The sequence below is a fragment of the Falco cherrug genome, chromosome 4 (genome assembly GCF_023634085.1).
Source record: "Falco cherrug isolate bFalChe1 chromosome 4, bFalChe1.pri, whole genome shotgun sequence".
NCBI lineage: Eukaryota > Metazoa > Chordata > Aves > Falconiformes > Falconidae > Falco > Falco cherrug.
The window spans coordinates 50,545,480-50,559,373 of NC_073700.1; the positions used below are offsets into that span (position 1 = coordinate 50,545,480).

At 47.6% G+C, this 13,894-nt stretch overlaps 1 protein-coding gene across 8 annotated transcripts in view; it reads right to left on the reverse strand.

Annotated features, from left to right (window-relative positions):
• Positions 1-13,894, reverse strand: part of SMARCD3 (SWI/SNF related, matrix associated, actin dependent regulator of chromatin, subfamily d, member 3) — a 111,256-nt gene that overhangs the window by 71,678 nt on the left and 25,684 nt on the right. For 2 of the 8 annotated variants that reach the window (XM_027798069.2, XM_005434089.4), the window contains exon 1: positions 1,315-1,506. The exons of 5 other annotated variants lie outside the window; for them this stretch is intronic. In XM_027798069.2, the coding sequence (XP_027653870.1) occupies positions 1,315-1,392 (78 nt within the window). In that variant the 5' untranslated portion in view covers positions 1,393-1,506. Of the gene's footprint in view, positions 1-875; positions 969-1,314; positions 1,507-13,894 lie in introns of those variants that run through there. One more of the 8 variants, XM_027798066.2, reaches the window with a different exon arrangement.

The window sequence follows — 13,894 nt, forward strand, 5'->3', positions numbered from 1 at the left end:
AACATAACTATTTTTGCCACTTTTCTTGATACTAAAGGAAGACCACTGGTGTGCAAATGCCAACACAAACCTTGGAAAAAGCAAAAGCATCCCATGCACCCACCCCCCTCAACTCACCTACATTTCTGCCCAGCTGCAGCCATCCTGAGCCAGACTACCTTAAGGAACCCACATGTTCACAGCAGAACCACGGCCACAGACCCGCACACCTGCTCTGCAGCCACCCAGTACCTCTGCCACCCTTGCCACAGAGTGCTCCTGTACACATGCACGGCATCACCATTCACTGTTCCCACAGACACAGAATGCCAGCTGAAAGTCCTCAGCCTCACAAGACCCACCATGCCCGGGACTTGTAGGACACATGCTAGATCTGACGTGTATGGAGTAAGCCTGAATTACGGAGACAACTTTGGCACCTGCCGTGAGCTCCACACATTTCCACGATCTTTGCACAGGAGCCCCCAGCTGATGCCTTCAAAAAGGTGTCACAGGAGGTGCCAGAATCCTCAAGAGAGAAAATGCTGGGGACCATCAGTATCCAAACAATATCTGCATTCCTAGGGGCTCTTTAACAATCTTATTTTTGTTAAATGTGTATCAATGCAAGAAATCCAAATGTTATAAATGGTTACTGCTCTCAGTCACTGGAGAGTCATTTAAAGAACACCATTTCCAATGGCAGCAAAACAGAGTTAGCACTTCCCCTTAAATGGAGATTGAGGACCTGAATCTTAAACAAAAGCTGGAAAATTTTTAAAGACCCTCAAGGATTGCTTTAATTAAGCATGGCACCCTGAAATTCTGTCATGGGTGAGTTCCCATAGACTGTTACAGATCTGCAGAGCTAATCTCTTCAAGACCCTGAAAGTCACCTGTTAAGTAGCCAGAGGATATATAAGCGCCAAGACTGGAGACAAGAACCAGAGGCAGTACCACAAGGCTTCATCAGGCTTTCATCAGAATTGCTTTTAAAAACACAAGTTTGATTACAGAACAAAGTGTCCTACAAGCCCATTTGGGTCAGATCCAGTGCAGATTCTGCACCATGATCAGGCTCAAAGACATGCTATTCACCATTCATGGAGAATCAAAGCAAAAATCACAGCACACATCCCCCCAGACACAAGCCTATATTATCAATGAATCAGTGCATATTGTGGGGGCTTTACAGACCCCGGTGCTCTCCTGGCAAGGCAGCTACCAGCGCCCCAGGAGCACACCGCAGGAGCCGATCCAGCCCAGCACAGAGCCTCCAGTTTCCACTCATCCCTCTATTCAGAGCCAGCCAGCTCACTAACTTTCCCGACTCACCACCCCATGGACCAGAAACTCAAAAAGTTTGCTTTTCGTAGCTTTGCGAGCCCCTCCTGTAACTTCGTCTGTAGCCATCAGGGTCTGCTCAGCCTCTCTCACTCTCTCTCTTCCTCTTTCTTTCCCTTTTCTGCCTTTTTCTCCAACTCTCCCCTCTGAGTCCTGCTGGGCTCTCACACTTCTAATAGCGCGGAGTGGGGAGGGGGCCCCTTCAGGGCCTTCCTGACGGCCCACTCGCACTAAGCCTCAGCTGCTGCATTCCTCCACTGATAAGCCAGAAATAGTTCATGCTGCTGGGTTCTGTGTGTTTACTCTGCAGGGACAGAAAATCCAGCTTTTTAAACCTCTCTGTCCAAACAGCAGAGATAAGCGGGAGGCAAATTGAAAACACATCTCAGCTCTTTCCTAGAGGTGCCGCAACTTCTCTGCACCAGGGGATGGTAAATTCTGGGGCAAGGGGAAAGGGGGAGGGGGCAATTTCAGCAGTAACACAGAAAGCCAGTACCTCACAGAGAGCATTTTGCCACTAGAAAATGCAGCAGGCGAGCAGTGAGAAACAATGGTTTTCCCTTGCTCCCACTGCTCCTTCTGTGCTTCGTTTCCAGGCCCTTTCCCCAGGGACCTGGCAGGCAATGCACAGAAACATTCACTGGCAGCATTTCCAGCATGTGAGGCTGAGAACTAACCCCTTTGGACAAGAGAGAGAAACAGCAGGAGGCAGGGAGCTGGGAACAGGGAGGGACAACATGCGAGAGCAAGGGGAAAGAAAGAGTGGGAGAACAGCGGGGGGAAGGGGTGGGGGGCAGCATGGTGACTGCACAGCATCCGGCCTGCTTCCACGCTGCCCGCAGCCCCTCTGGGGATGCTTTGGTACCACCGTGACAGATCCATTAGCGGCTCCAGGTGACTGACAGATGCAGACTAATTATTAACACCAACAGCTGCTGTCAGAAACAGCAGCTTGCCGCTTAGCGCACAAAGCCCTGCATGACAGTGCGTCTCAGCTCAGGATGCTGCTGGGAACACAGAGCCCACCTGCCACCCAGGGGAAGGGGGCAGAAGCCGGCAGACCCCCCCTCCCGACCTAGACGGACATGGGCCAGTGTAGCGCCAGGCACGGGCAGCACGGCGGCCATTCCACAAGCAACAGTATGGCTCCTCCATAATGGCAGAGCAGGCAGCAGTGGCCTGCGGCACCGATCTGCTTACCAACAGCTCCCTGCCTGTCTGTGGCTTGCAAGGGGCTGATGCTTCCCAGCCTGCCTAACACAGCAACAGACGAGATGTTGCCAGGTTACTAGAGGGGTATATTCTATTCCTCTGCTTGAAATTCTTGTCTAGGGGCTGTGACTTTACTGGCAAGACTGCAAACAGAAAAGAATCAGATATGAGACAAATAAATTTCTACCCTCAACCAGTAATAAAAACAAGCACAGAAGAGATGCCACGTTAGCCAGCGGCAAAGATCAGGCCATGAAGCTCATACGGCCTCTTGCACATGGCAATAACGGCAGCAACCTCCACTGGTTTTTAGGGTAGCCCCAATCCAAGTGCCACTGTGTGGCAACAGCCACAGGAGTCAGATAAATCTCATGAGGGGGCATTGCTGGCAGCCCCTCCAAAGCAGTATGTTGAGTGGGGATGTGCAGCCTCGTCCAGGGACTGAACCACCCGACTTGGGCCAAAGGCAGACGTCATCTGGAGCCAAACCGCCACGTGTCTGGTGGGCTTGGGAGCACCAGGCCAGCGGCTGGGCTCGAGCACAAGGGTCTTTTCCGACCTACAGGGTTCTAGGTGTCCGCGTGGCCAGCACAGTGGCACTGCATCTGTGCGGGTCGTTAGACCCCAGAAGCACACAGCAACGCTGGCTCCCACCTCGAGAGCCCCTTCCCCGGCTCCTAGCAGCCAACACGCGTGTGCTGCAGGGGACGCCTAACCCCGCGGCTGCCGCAGCGGCTCTCCTCGACGCGGGGACACCGGTGCAGGCTGCGCAGGTGCCGCCATTCCCGCTCCTCGGGGGAGCCGGGCGACCCCCCCGCTGCGGCACAGCGGGGCTGGGAACCATCGGCCTGCTCAGCAGGCGGCGGCCCCGGCCCTCCGCCCGCCCGGCCTGCGCGCACGGCGCCGCGGAGCGGGGAGGGCGGGCGCGGGGCGCGGCTGAAGGCGGCGGCGGGGCGCGCAGTCCCCCCTCGCGTCCCCCCGCGCTCCTCCGCCAGCACCATCGGCACCGAATGGCAACGGCGCGCCCGGCACGGGCAGGGCGTACGCCAGCCACGGTCCCGGGCGCGCCGCGGGCGGGCAGAAGGCCGGGCCGCACCCCTGGGGCCAGGCCGAGCCGGGCCGGGCGGGCCGGGCCGAAGCGGGCCGGCCGCAGTTCCCCCGGGCCCCGAACGCGGCGGCGCGCATGCCCGGCGCGGCTCCCGTGAAGGTCAGCCGTGGCCTAGCGGGGGACGCGCGGGCGGGGACGGCCGGACGCGCAGGCGGGAGCGGCCTTAACCCCTTCTGCGCCGGGGCCGCCGCTGGCCCCGCCCGCCCGGCGAGGCCGGTGCGCAGGGAGAGCCTCGGGGGAGGGGGGGGGCCGAGCCGGTGTCGCGCTGCGGGAGGGGGCGGCTCCGCCTGCCCTTGCTCCCCCACAGCCAGCGCCGGGTGCTAGGGGGCACGCCGCCACGGGCCGCCCCCCACGCCAGGCACGGCTGACCCCGAGCTTCCCGGGCCGGAGCCGGCAGACAAAGCGGCACCGGGTCCTTGGCGGGCGCTCCGCCAGTCACGTGACCGCACGTTCACTCGGCAGTAGTGGCCGGAGAGTGGTGAGCGGAGACCGGCCCCGGCCCCGCTGCACAGTCGGAACGGCTTCTTGCAGAAGCGCCCTCGCACCGGGCACCCCCGGCCCCGCTGCACGGTGGGAACGGCCGCGCTGCGGCCGCGGGTGGAGACTGTTCTATTGTTATCTGGCCAGTCCCGGGTACAGCGGTGAGCCCCGGTTGCTCCCGGGGCCTCCATCAGCTGCCGGCTCTTCCTTGTGGGGCAGGAGGACACTTTAGGAAGCATTACTGATTTTCAGTTTAAGACCATACCACATGTATTGCACTCAGTCTGAAGGTTCTTAACAGGCATTATATTATATAAAGAGATTTCCTCTGAAAAACATCAAAGTACCAGGGCAGCCACTTGAGAACTAAGGAATGGCGTAAAAGTCAACAACAAAAAATACCATGTAATAATAAAACCTGGTGCTTATTTAGCATGACTGTAGTTCACCAAGTACTTCAGAGGTCAGCAGAAGTAGCTCTTTTCTTTTGCAAATGGCAAATAAGGTACAAATGGATGGAAGTGACTTTGCCCAACATCATCACCTAGTTGAGGAGGAACCTACCCCCTGCTCGCTGCAATGCCACCAGCGCTAATTCTCAACAGTTTTGAAATTGATGCAATATAGCATAGAAAATGTACTGGAAAACATACGGAAGATATCCCAAGATTAAGGCTCTGCTTATTCTAAAGAAATGACCGCTTTTTCCCATGTTCATAATTATTCAATATTCTTATTAACAATATGGATAATGAACTAGAGAACACACATATTAAATTTCCTAGCAACAAATGGTTTTGGGGGGGGGGGGGGGCTGTTACAGGTATGCTAGGAGACACGATTAAAATCCTGAGAAGCTGGGGATGTGGTCTGAAAAAAAGAGGACATAGTTCAATCAGAAATACCGCGAGGTTCCACATCAAGATAGAAATCAACAACTATAAAAATAGAAGATGGACGACAACTGGCTGAAGTGTATTTTTTTCATCAAAAATACTTGGGGATAAAATAGATCATAAACGCAATGTGATTTAACAGTACTACAGTGACACAAAAAAAACCCAACCAACCAACCAGAGGAGCAGTAAGTGAATGCTGCCCCACTTCTCTCATCCCCTTGGTGGCAGCATAAGCAGCAACAACCAGAGTCTTCCTTTCCTCCCCCACATTTTGTCTCTGTTTCTTCCCCTTCCCTTGTTCTCCCCAGGGCACAAGCAGTCCCAGCTCAACTTTTCCCTAAGGCTGCAAAGTTAAAATTTGCCATTATTTCTGAGGAACCCTTCCAAAGTAACCCTTCTGTTGTGGTATGAATTGTTAATGTCTCAGCCAGGCTGTCCTTTGCAGTCTGGGGCTCTGTACATCAGACAAAGTATGTGTGGGAGAAATCAAGATGGAACAGGGGAGAAGAGTAAGTGTGACAACAACTGTAAAGCCCAAAAAGAGAAAGAGAAAATAACAGTCTTCAGATATCCAAAAGGTTGCTGCAAATACAGGGAAGAGCTGCTCCCCATACACATTACAAGAAATAATGGATTGAAATTTCTCCCAGGAAGGTCAGTGTTAGATATTAAGGAAGAGTATGGCAGTAAAAATAGAGATGTACTGGAATGGTTTGTCCAGCAAGGATGGGAGTTTCCGCCACCAAAGATGTTTCAGGAACAGGTCAGACGAGCATCTGTCCAGGGTGATGTAGGCAGTATAGATTCTGACTGGGGGCAGAACAAGGGACTAGCTGATTCCCAGAGGTTCCCTTTGCTTTACTTCCCTATGGAAACTGCATGGAATTTCATAAGACAAATATAAGGCTTTTTTCTATCCAGAGTGGTTTCCCCTGACAGATTCCACAGATTTGATGCAAACACGTTTAAGCCAATCAACAAGGTCCTTTATATTTTTTTATTTTGGGAAAAAATACACATCTGATTGCTACAACAATGTAAGAATAAGGAATCCATATACACAGATTGCTGCCAATTACCCTTTGAGATTTCCCAAGTATCATATAGCTTTTTTTATGCTGTGGCTCCCTCCTTGATTCAAGAATCTTTGCATCACTGTCTCATAGACCTACCTTTTTAAGCTAAGCCTTTCCACTACTTTTTAAAATCTTCAGTGAAGAAATATCATAAGCAATCTGTAGCAAGCACAAAGAAAGAAGACTTGAAATAAAGGGAAAAAAAAAAAAAAAAAGAACAAAAGAAGGCAAAGTGTTTCTCTCTCTCTCTCTCCAGAAGTTCAAACATTATTCTGCAGAGATAGAGATATAATTACAGACTTACGACCTGATTATTTTAAAAGCAACAAAAGGCAACAGCAGGGATGCCAGAAGAAGGAGAAGATATGTTATACTATCGTCCACATCGCAGAAGGCAAAGGCAGGGGCTGGGAGAGTGAATCACCGCCCGCTGTAGGAGAAGATCAGGTTCGAGACCATCTAAGGAACCTGAAAGTGCACAAGTCCATGGGACCTGATGAGATGCATCCGTGGGTCCTGAGGGAACTGGTGGATGAAGCGGCCAAGCCACTATCCATCATATCTGAGAAGTCGTGGCAGTCTGGTGAAGTTCCCGCTGACTGGAAAAGGGGAAACGTAACCCGCATTTTGAAAAAGGGAAATAAGGAAGACCTGGGAAACTACAGGCCAGTCAGTCCCACCTCTGTGCCCAGCAAGATCATGGAACAGATCCTCCTGGGAGCTACGCCAAGGCACATGGAAAAGGAGTTGATTGTGACAGCCAGCTCAGCTTCTCTAAGGGCAAGTCATGCCTGACAAATTTGGTGGCCTTCTATGACGGGATTACACCGTTGGTGGAGGAGGGAAGAGCAACTGACGTCACCTGCCTGGACTGGTTCAAAGCATTTGACACTCTCCACTGTCCCGCATGACATCCTTGTCTCTGGAGAGACACAGATTTGACAGATGGACCACTTGGTGGGTAAGGAATTGGCTGCATGATTGCACTCAAAGAGCTGTGGTCAATGGCCTGATGTCCAAGTGGAGATCCGTGACAAGTGGTGCTCCTCAGGGAACTGGCACCAGCACTGTTTAACATCTTTGTCAGTGACACAGACACTGGGATTGAGCACAAACTTCAGTGAGTTTGCCAACACCAAGCTGTGTGGTGTGGTCGACACTTACCCCACTCTGCACAGTTCTGTGTGACCTCATGGTAAGCAGTCTAGCCCTACTGTGCCTCTACCTTCACCTTTCCATCTTCACCAAATCTACTTTGCACAGCTTGTGCAGTGACATCTGTGCGTGGGTTCTCACATCTTCGTAAAGAAGCAGAGCGCTACAGGCAGCAGTCCACAATGTTAATTTTCTACCCAAGGGCTACAGCAGAGCTGCAAAGTATGAGAAGTTAGTAGGAAGACTTTGGTCCCAGAATGAGAACAGAGAAGACAGGAGATTGTGTTGGGAGTATGGACTTGTTTTTCAAAAGTGAAGGAATAGAGGTAATTCTTGGTGGGGATTCCTGGAGGAACACAGAAAAAGACTATCAGCAACTATCCCCAAACCTACTGCCTCCTCGCCCAAAAAGCATATCTTCGTGATACTTGGTGGTTAGAAGGATATCTTTGGGGTGTGTTTGATGAGAGCATCATAAAGGATTCACCTGCTATCACTACTTGACAAAACACAGATGGGGGAAACTGCTGGTCATCGAGTCTACTGTTGCAACCATGTCATACATAACCCTTTCAGACATAAATCTATTGCACAGCACTTTAGACCTTGGTAGTCCTATGGGACAGCTGCTAAAAAACTTGAGTTCTTTGGATAATGGATTATGTTCTTTCAGTGTATCTGGCTACTTCTATTTATTCTTTTACCAACACTGCCCTTAATGGTGGTTCTTTGTATCTGATATTTATGCTTTGAAGCATTTATACAAAGCAGTCATAACCAAACATCCTTTTCTCAGACTAAGCAAGGGAAACTGTTATTTGCTCTCTTAAAACTGAGCGCCAATTTCTCATCATTCCATCAGCCTTTTCCATGTCAGTCCCAGTTACCGTACCTATAGTCTCCAGAAGGCCATGTACTCATGTGGCACTAATACCTCTCTCACTGGCAGAAATGTCTACCAAACTCCGCTAGGCTCACAGATGCCTTCCACAATGTTAGGATAGAGGTAACTCCTGTTCTCCTGCAAGTGGACTAATGTACTGGGCTGTTTCTCCTTCTTAATCACTGCTGTTACAAAAGCCTCCATCTTACAGTGCTGATTACTGTTAGGAGTCCCCAAGTGTGTGACTATGTACTATATTGTCATCAGATACCGTCTGATTTCTATTTGGGTAGTCTTCAGACCCATCCAGTTCTTCCCATATAATTTACCCTCTTCTGCTTCAAGAACACCTGTCTATTTTGCATCACCAACAAATCTAATCACTATGCTTCCTATTTTTGTGCTATGGACATTACTGAAAATATGAAATTACATCAATCCCAAGGCAAATCCTGAAAAAACTGCAATGTCTTTCGTGTCTTCTTTACTGAGCCCCTTACCTACCATGCAACTCTACTATTATCTGCCTTCTGAGTGCCAACTAAATTTTCAGATCGCACTGTTCGAAGGCTTCACTGGAGTCTAGATAAATAAGACATACACTGTTTGTGTAGAAAATCGGCTACCTGAGAAAGAGTAGGTTAGTAAACTTATGCTGTGTTTTTGTACCATCTACCATCTACGTCCTCCTCATGCTCACTTACTTTCTCTTTCAAAAAAATCATTCTTGAGCCTTGCATGGACTTAGGATCAGACTAATGCAACTGCTTAAGAGTATTCTTGCCCTTCTGTATTACAGGAAAACCAACAGAATTTCCCGTTTCCTTATCAGGAAAGAATTTTTTTCAAAGCCCATTTTTATTAATTAGTAATTATTTGATTAATTAATAATGCTAGGAATTATATCCTGTTTTGCTGAAAATCATTTGAAAACATCTATAGTTTAAGCAAATCAATAATAAGTAAATACTGACTGAAGGATGCATTAATATGCAAATCTATGTAAGAACTGAGAAATGGTCTTAGGAAAGCACTAGGAGACTGTAGAAAGCACGTAGCCAGAGAAGGAAAACAGAGCAATCTTGGCATAGACTGTCTAATAAATCCACCTCCCATTTCAACTAAACTGGTGGAACAATTAATAGGTGAAAACAACCACATCAGACTTAAGAGCAGAATGGAACTGAGAGCAATAAGTAATACTGGTGATGGTAAAAAACCTGCATTGCCAGACAAGCCCAAATGTCTTTTTAAATTATTTTATTTGTTGGTAATTACAACAATTACAAACAGATTACCCCCAAAAAAAGAAGTTAATCTCAAATGGTACATAATTACAGCAATTGTCAATGACTTTGGAAAATGGCAGCCAGTGGGAAACGACAAATGTAACTTAAATGCAATGTAGTAAAACATCATTATATGCTTGAAATTCTTAACGTGAACATAATTAGTATGTAATTGCCAGGAAAAATAAAAATTACTGAAAGATTACAAACATATGACAAAAGCAAGTGGAAGGGAAGTGGCTACTAGGGACTCCAAAGATGGTTGTTATATCCAGAATGTTTTACCATCTTCAAAGATCTGAAAGAGGGAAGTAAAAGACATGTTGATTAAATCCTCAAATGAGGAGATTTTGGAGATGTTTCACAGCCAAGTCAGGATAAACAAAACAAAAAAAAGCAATGTTAGGCCTAAAATGTTAGACAGAAGATTTCGGCCGGAAAAACTCAAGCAGGTGGTGGAAGACAAATCCTGAGGTGAAAGAACTGTGCTATGTTTATAGCAGCAGGTAAGATGGTTTTCTCATCTTTTCAGGGTTCCATCCACCTAGTACATAAGTGCCTGTATGAAATCACAGAAGTAGGGCAATGCCAGGCACAGCAACTGATGACACAGACACGACTGCAGCACTTGGGCTTCATCTGGACAACAGGCTTTCAACTGAGGCTCTTTCTGAGCAACTGAGTGTTGCAGAAGTCAAGAAAGTCTGGCTCCAGCACAATACAGTGGTTTGTCTCCTCATCTCTCACCAGAGCACGGGCACAGCAGGCTGGCAGATTACAGCTTAGAGCAACAAACTGCACTTGGCAATGGGGTCATGAAGTCGTCAAGTGTGTACAATAACACTCTGCATATGCTTCCAGAAAAAAAACTTGTCTAAATGACAAGGCACATAAATGGTGGCACAAGTTCTTTGTTAAATTGGCTTCAAAACAAATGTAGAAGAAACACAGACAGAAGAAACATTAGCTGAATCATTATGGCACTCAGCACTTTGCAAAATAAACAGAATTTACAGTGGTAAAACCCAAATAGTAGAGGGGTGCATTTGCAGGTGGATATGAACTGTGCGAGGGAGATGTGCTGTATTTTATGTCATATTTTCTGTCACTTTTCACAATTCTTCCCGTTCTTGGTATTCAGTTGTTTCTAGGGCCTGAGAGTACTAGGAGGTACAGATGAAAAACAATGTAGTCTCTGGCCCTTACAATTTACAAATTAAACTAACAGATGGAAATAGGAAGAGCACAATGGAACAGAGAGAGTACTAGTCACCCTGACAGGCAGCAGATTTGGCACACCAGCTGTCTAGCTACACTTATTTTGAGTAGCCACCAAATTCTTACTGTGTGCACCCCACCATTGACACCTGTCTTCTGATCAATTTATACCCAGCCTGCAACTTGAAACCATAGAAACAATGTACTTATGGGGGATTTTGACTACCCTGCTCTCTCTTGGGAAGTAAGTATGCTTCATTCTTCAAAGAGATTTCCTAGCACTCAGATGCTACAACCAAACTAGTACATGCCTGTATGATACAGCAACACTAGATGCTAATTATAAATATGATGCCAAAAATAAGACATAAATCTCTGCTAAGGTTATGGAGAGAAAGACTTTCTAAATGGTTAGTTATAAGCCTGAGATATTAAGAAAATTAGAAAATTATTTCTTCGAATTCCTTTAGTTAAGATCTGCGGTATTAATCTGGAGTAAGATATTCACCTAGCCTAAAAAAGCATAAAACAAACATAAAAAATTAGTGAAAAGTCTATGTAATAGAAGGTCGATCACAAATGTTCCAACCATAAGAAATACAGGGAGCAGAATACTGGGGAAAAATAATTCCAAATAAAAAAAAAAGCTTGCCACATTCCTGCTCTTGAGAAAAGCTTCTTTTGTCTATAACAGAACTGATTCCTTTCCTACTGCATCTGACCTATAACAACCCTTCCACTTAGCTGATTTTATCAGTTACCCTTTGTTTTCCCCCCAATTTCTTCACCTCCTGCTATTTGAGTCAATCCTTCCCTTCCCTAGTGAGAGTCCAGCACCACTGTACATCTCACCACTGCAATTCTGTCTTTTTCTGAATTTCACAAATACATTTTTACTCTGATTAAATCCACTTGGAACGCTGCTAGCAAAAATGTGCTCTGAAACTGTCTGAAATGGCAAAAACAGGAGTCAGAAGGTGCCTGCTTCTTCTGTATCCCTGTCTTACTCATTTGCTGATTCTACCCCACCCTACAACAGCTGTGCCACACATTTATCATGCCACTGAACTCCAGTGTACCTTGCCTCTTCTGCAGTGCTGCAAGAAATCAACAATCACAATTCCTCATGAGAAATAATTTAATCAAGAATCCCTTACAGCCCTATATACTCTTCTCCTTGTTAAGGCCTTAGTTTAAGGCTTAGCATTGTTCTTTCCTGTTTCCCTCTTTATATGTTAACTCTGTTCATCTATCGAAGGACCAGTTCTGTGAACCCCCTTGCATGCTTATGGGACACAGTTCTCTGACATTTCAAACCAGAAAAAACCCTGAAGACGACCTTCAGAAAATGGCTGTTCTGTCTAGCAGCTGGTGAAGAACAGACCACATACACATAAAATGGTTGATAGACTGTCTTTCAGCTGCTGATCCTGTTGCAGTCTCCCAAAATAAAAATGGTTAGGATCCTTCCTGCAGCAAAGCATCCGAGAGAGCAGAAATCAGTCAAATGCTCTTCCATTCATTTGCTTTTGGCTAAAGGACAGAAGATGCTCTCTTAAGACAGGAAGATGTGACGTATCCTCTTGATTCCTATAGCAATAGTGCAGTATCTGCTCCTAGACTGACAGGCCACCTCTCCTCACAGAAAGCTGCACAACTGTTAGTGCTGCTCGATCTATCCCCTTTCCTATCCTCAACATGCCCTGAATTCTAAGGTAGCTGACAACGGGCAGACTGGAGTGCTGTGATGGACGAATACAAGCTCTTTAGGAAGGGCAGCCTGCGGAGGCAAGGAGGTGGAGTTGCCCTTTAGCCGAGTGTGCAGCTAGAGTGCTCACAGCTCCACCTTGGGATGGACTGTGAAGCAGCTGAGAGCTTATGGGTCAGAATTAGCAGGCAGACCAGCACAGGTAGTGTTGGGGTGGGTGTCTGCTACAGGCCACCTGCTGAGGAAGAAGTAGATGACACCTCAAGACAGCAGGAGAAAATTCTTATGTTCACAGGCTCTGGTTCTCATGGGGGACTTCAGCCACCCCAGTATCAGCTGAAGGGATGACAGAACAGGGCACAGCAACCTAGGAGGCTTCTGGGGCACACTGAATACCTAACCCAAGTGACTGAGGAGCAGAGAAGGAGAGGCGCTCTACTGGACCTGATTCTTATAAACAAGGGAGAACTAGTCAAGAATGTGAAGGTCAGGGCAGCCTTGGCTGGGCCATGAGATGGAGGATTTCAGGAACATGAGATGGTGGAGCAAGGCAGAAAACAGGGTCACAGCCCCAGGCTTCAGAAGAGCAGATTTTGGCCTGTTCAGGGATCTGCTTGGAAGAACCCAATGAGTTATGGCCTAGGGAAGAAGAGGGTGCCAGGAGAGCTGGTTGATTTTCAAGGATCGCCTCCTCCAAATTCAAGACTTTCATCTCAACAGGCAGGAAATCAAGCAAAAGCAGCAGGAGGCCTGCAGGCACGAACAAGGAGCTGCTGACTTGAGCACAAGCATTGCAAAGAAGCATACAAGAGGCAGAGGCAGGGATAGGTGACCCAAGAGGAATACAGAGACAGTGTCCAAGCACGCAGGGATGTGATTAGGATAACAAACGCCCACCTGGACTTGAATCTGGCAAGAAACATGAAAAGCAGACAAAAAGCTTTTTACAAGTATGTCAGCAGCAAAAGAGAGACATGGGAAAACGTGGGGTTACTGCTGAATGGGAAAACGGACTTGCTGAGAAAGAACACAGAAAAGGTTGAAATACTGAATGCCTTCTTTGCCTCCTCCTTTACTAGCAATATCAGCCATCAGGAATCCCAGGCTCCTGAGACCAGTAAGAAAGTCTGGAGCGAGGAAGACTTGCACCTCAGTTGAAGAGGACAAAGTTAGGGAACACTTAAACTGGACATACAGCAGTCCATGGGACCCAACAGGATATACCCCCAAGTGTTATGGGAGTTAGTCACTGTGATTGTAAGACACCTCTGAATTATCTCCAAAAACTCATGGACACTGGGAGAGCTCTTGAGGACTGGAAGAAATCAAATGTCACTTCCATCTTCAAGAAGAGGAAGAAGGAGGAACTCTCCTCACACTCACCTCAGTCCTAGGAGAGGTAATGAAGCATATCCTCCTGGAAACCATTTCCAACAAATGAAGCACAAGAAGGTGACTGAGAGCAGTCAACACAAATTTGTGAAGGAGAAATTGTACTCATGCACCAGGCCAGGCAGGGGGATGACTGGCTGGAAATCAGCTT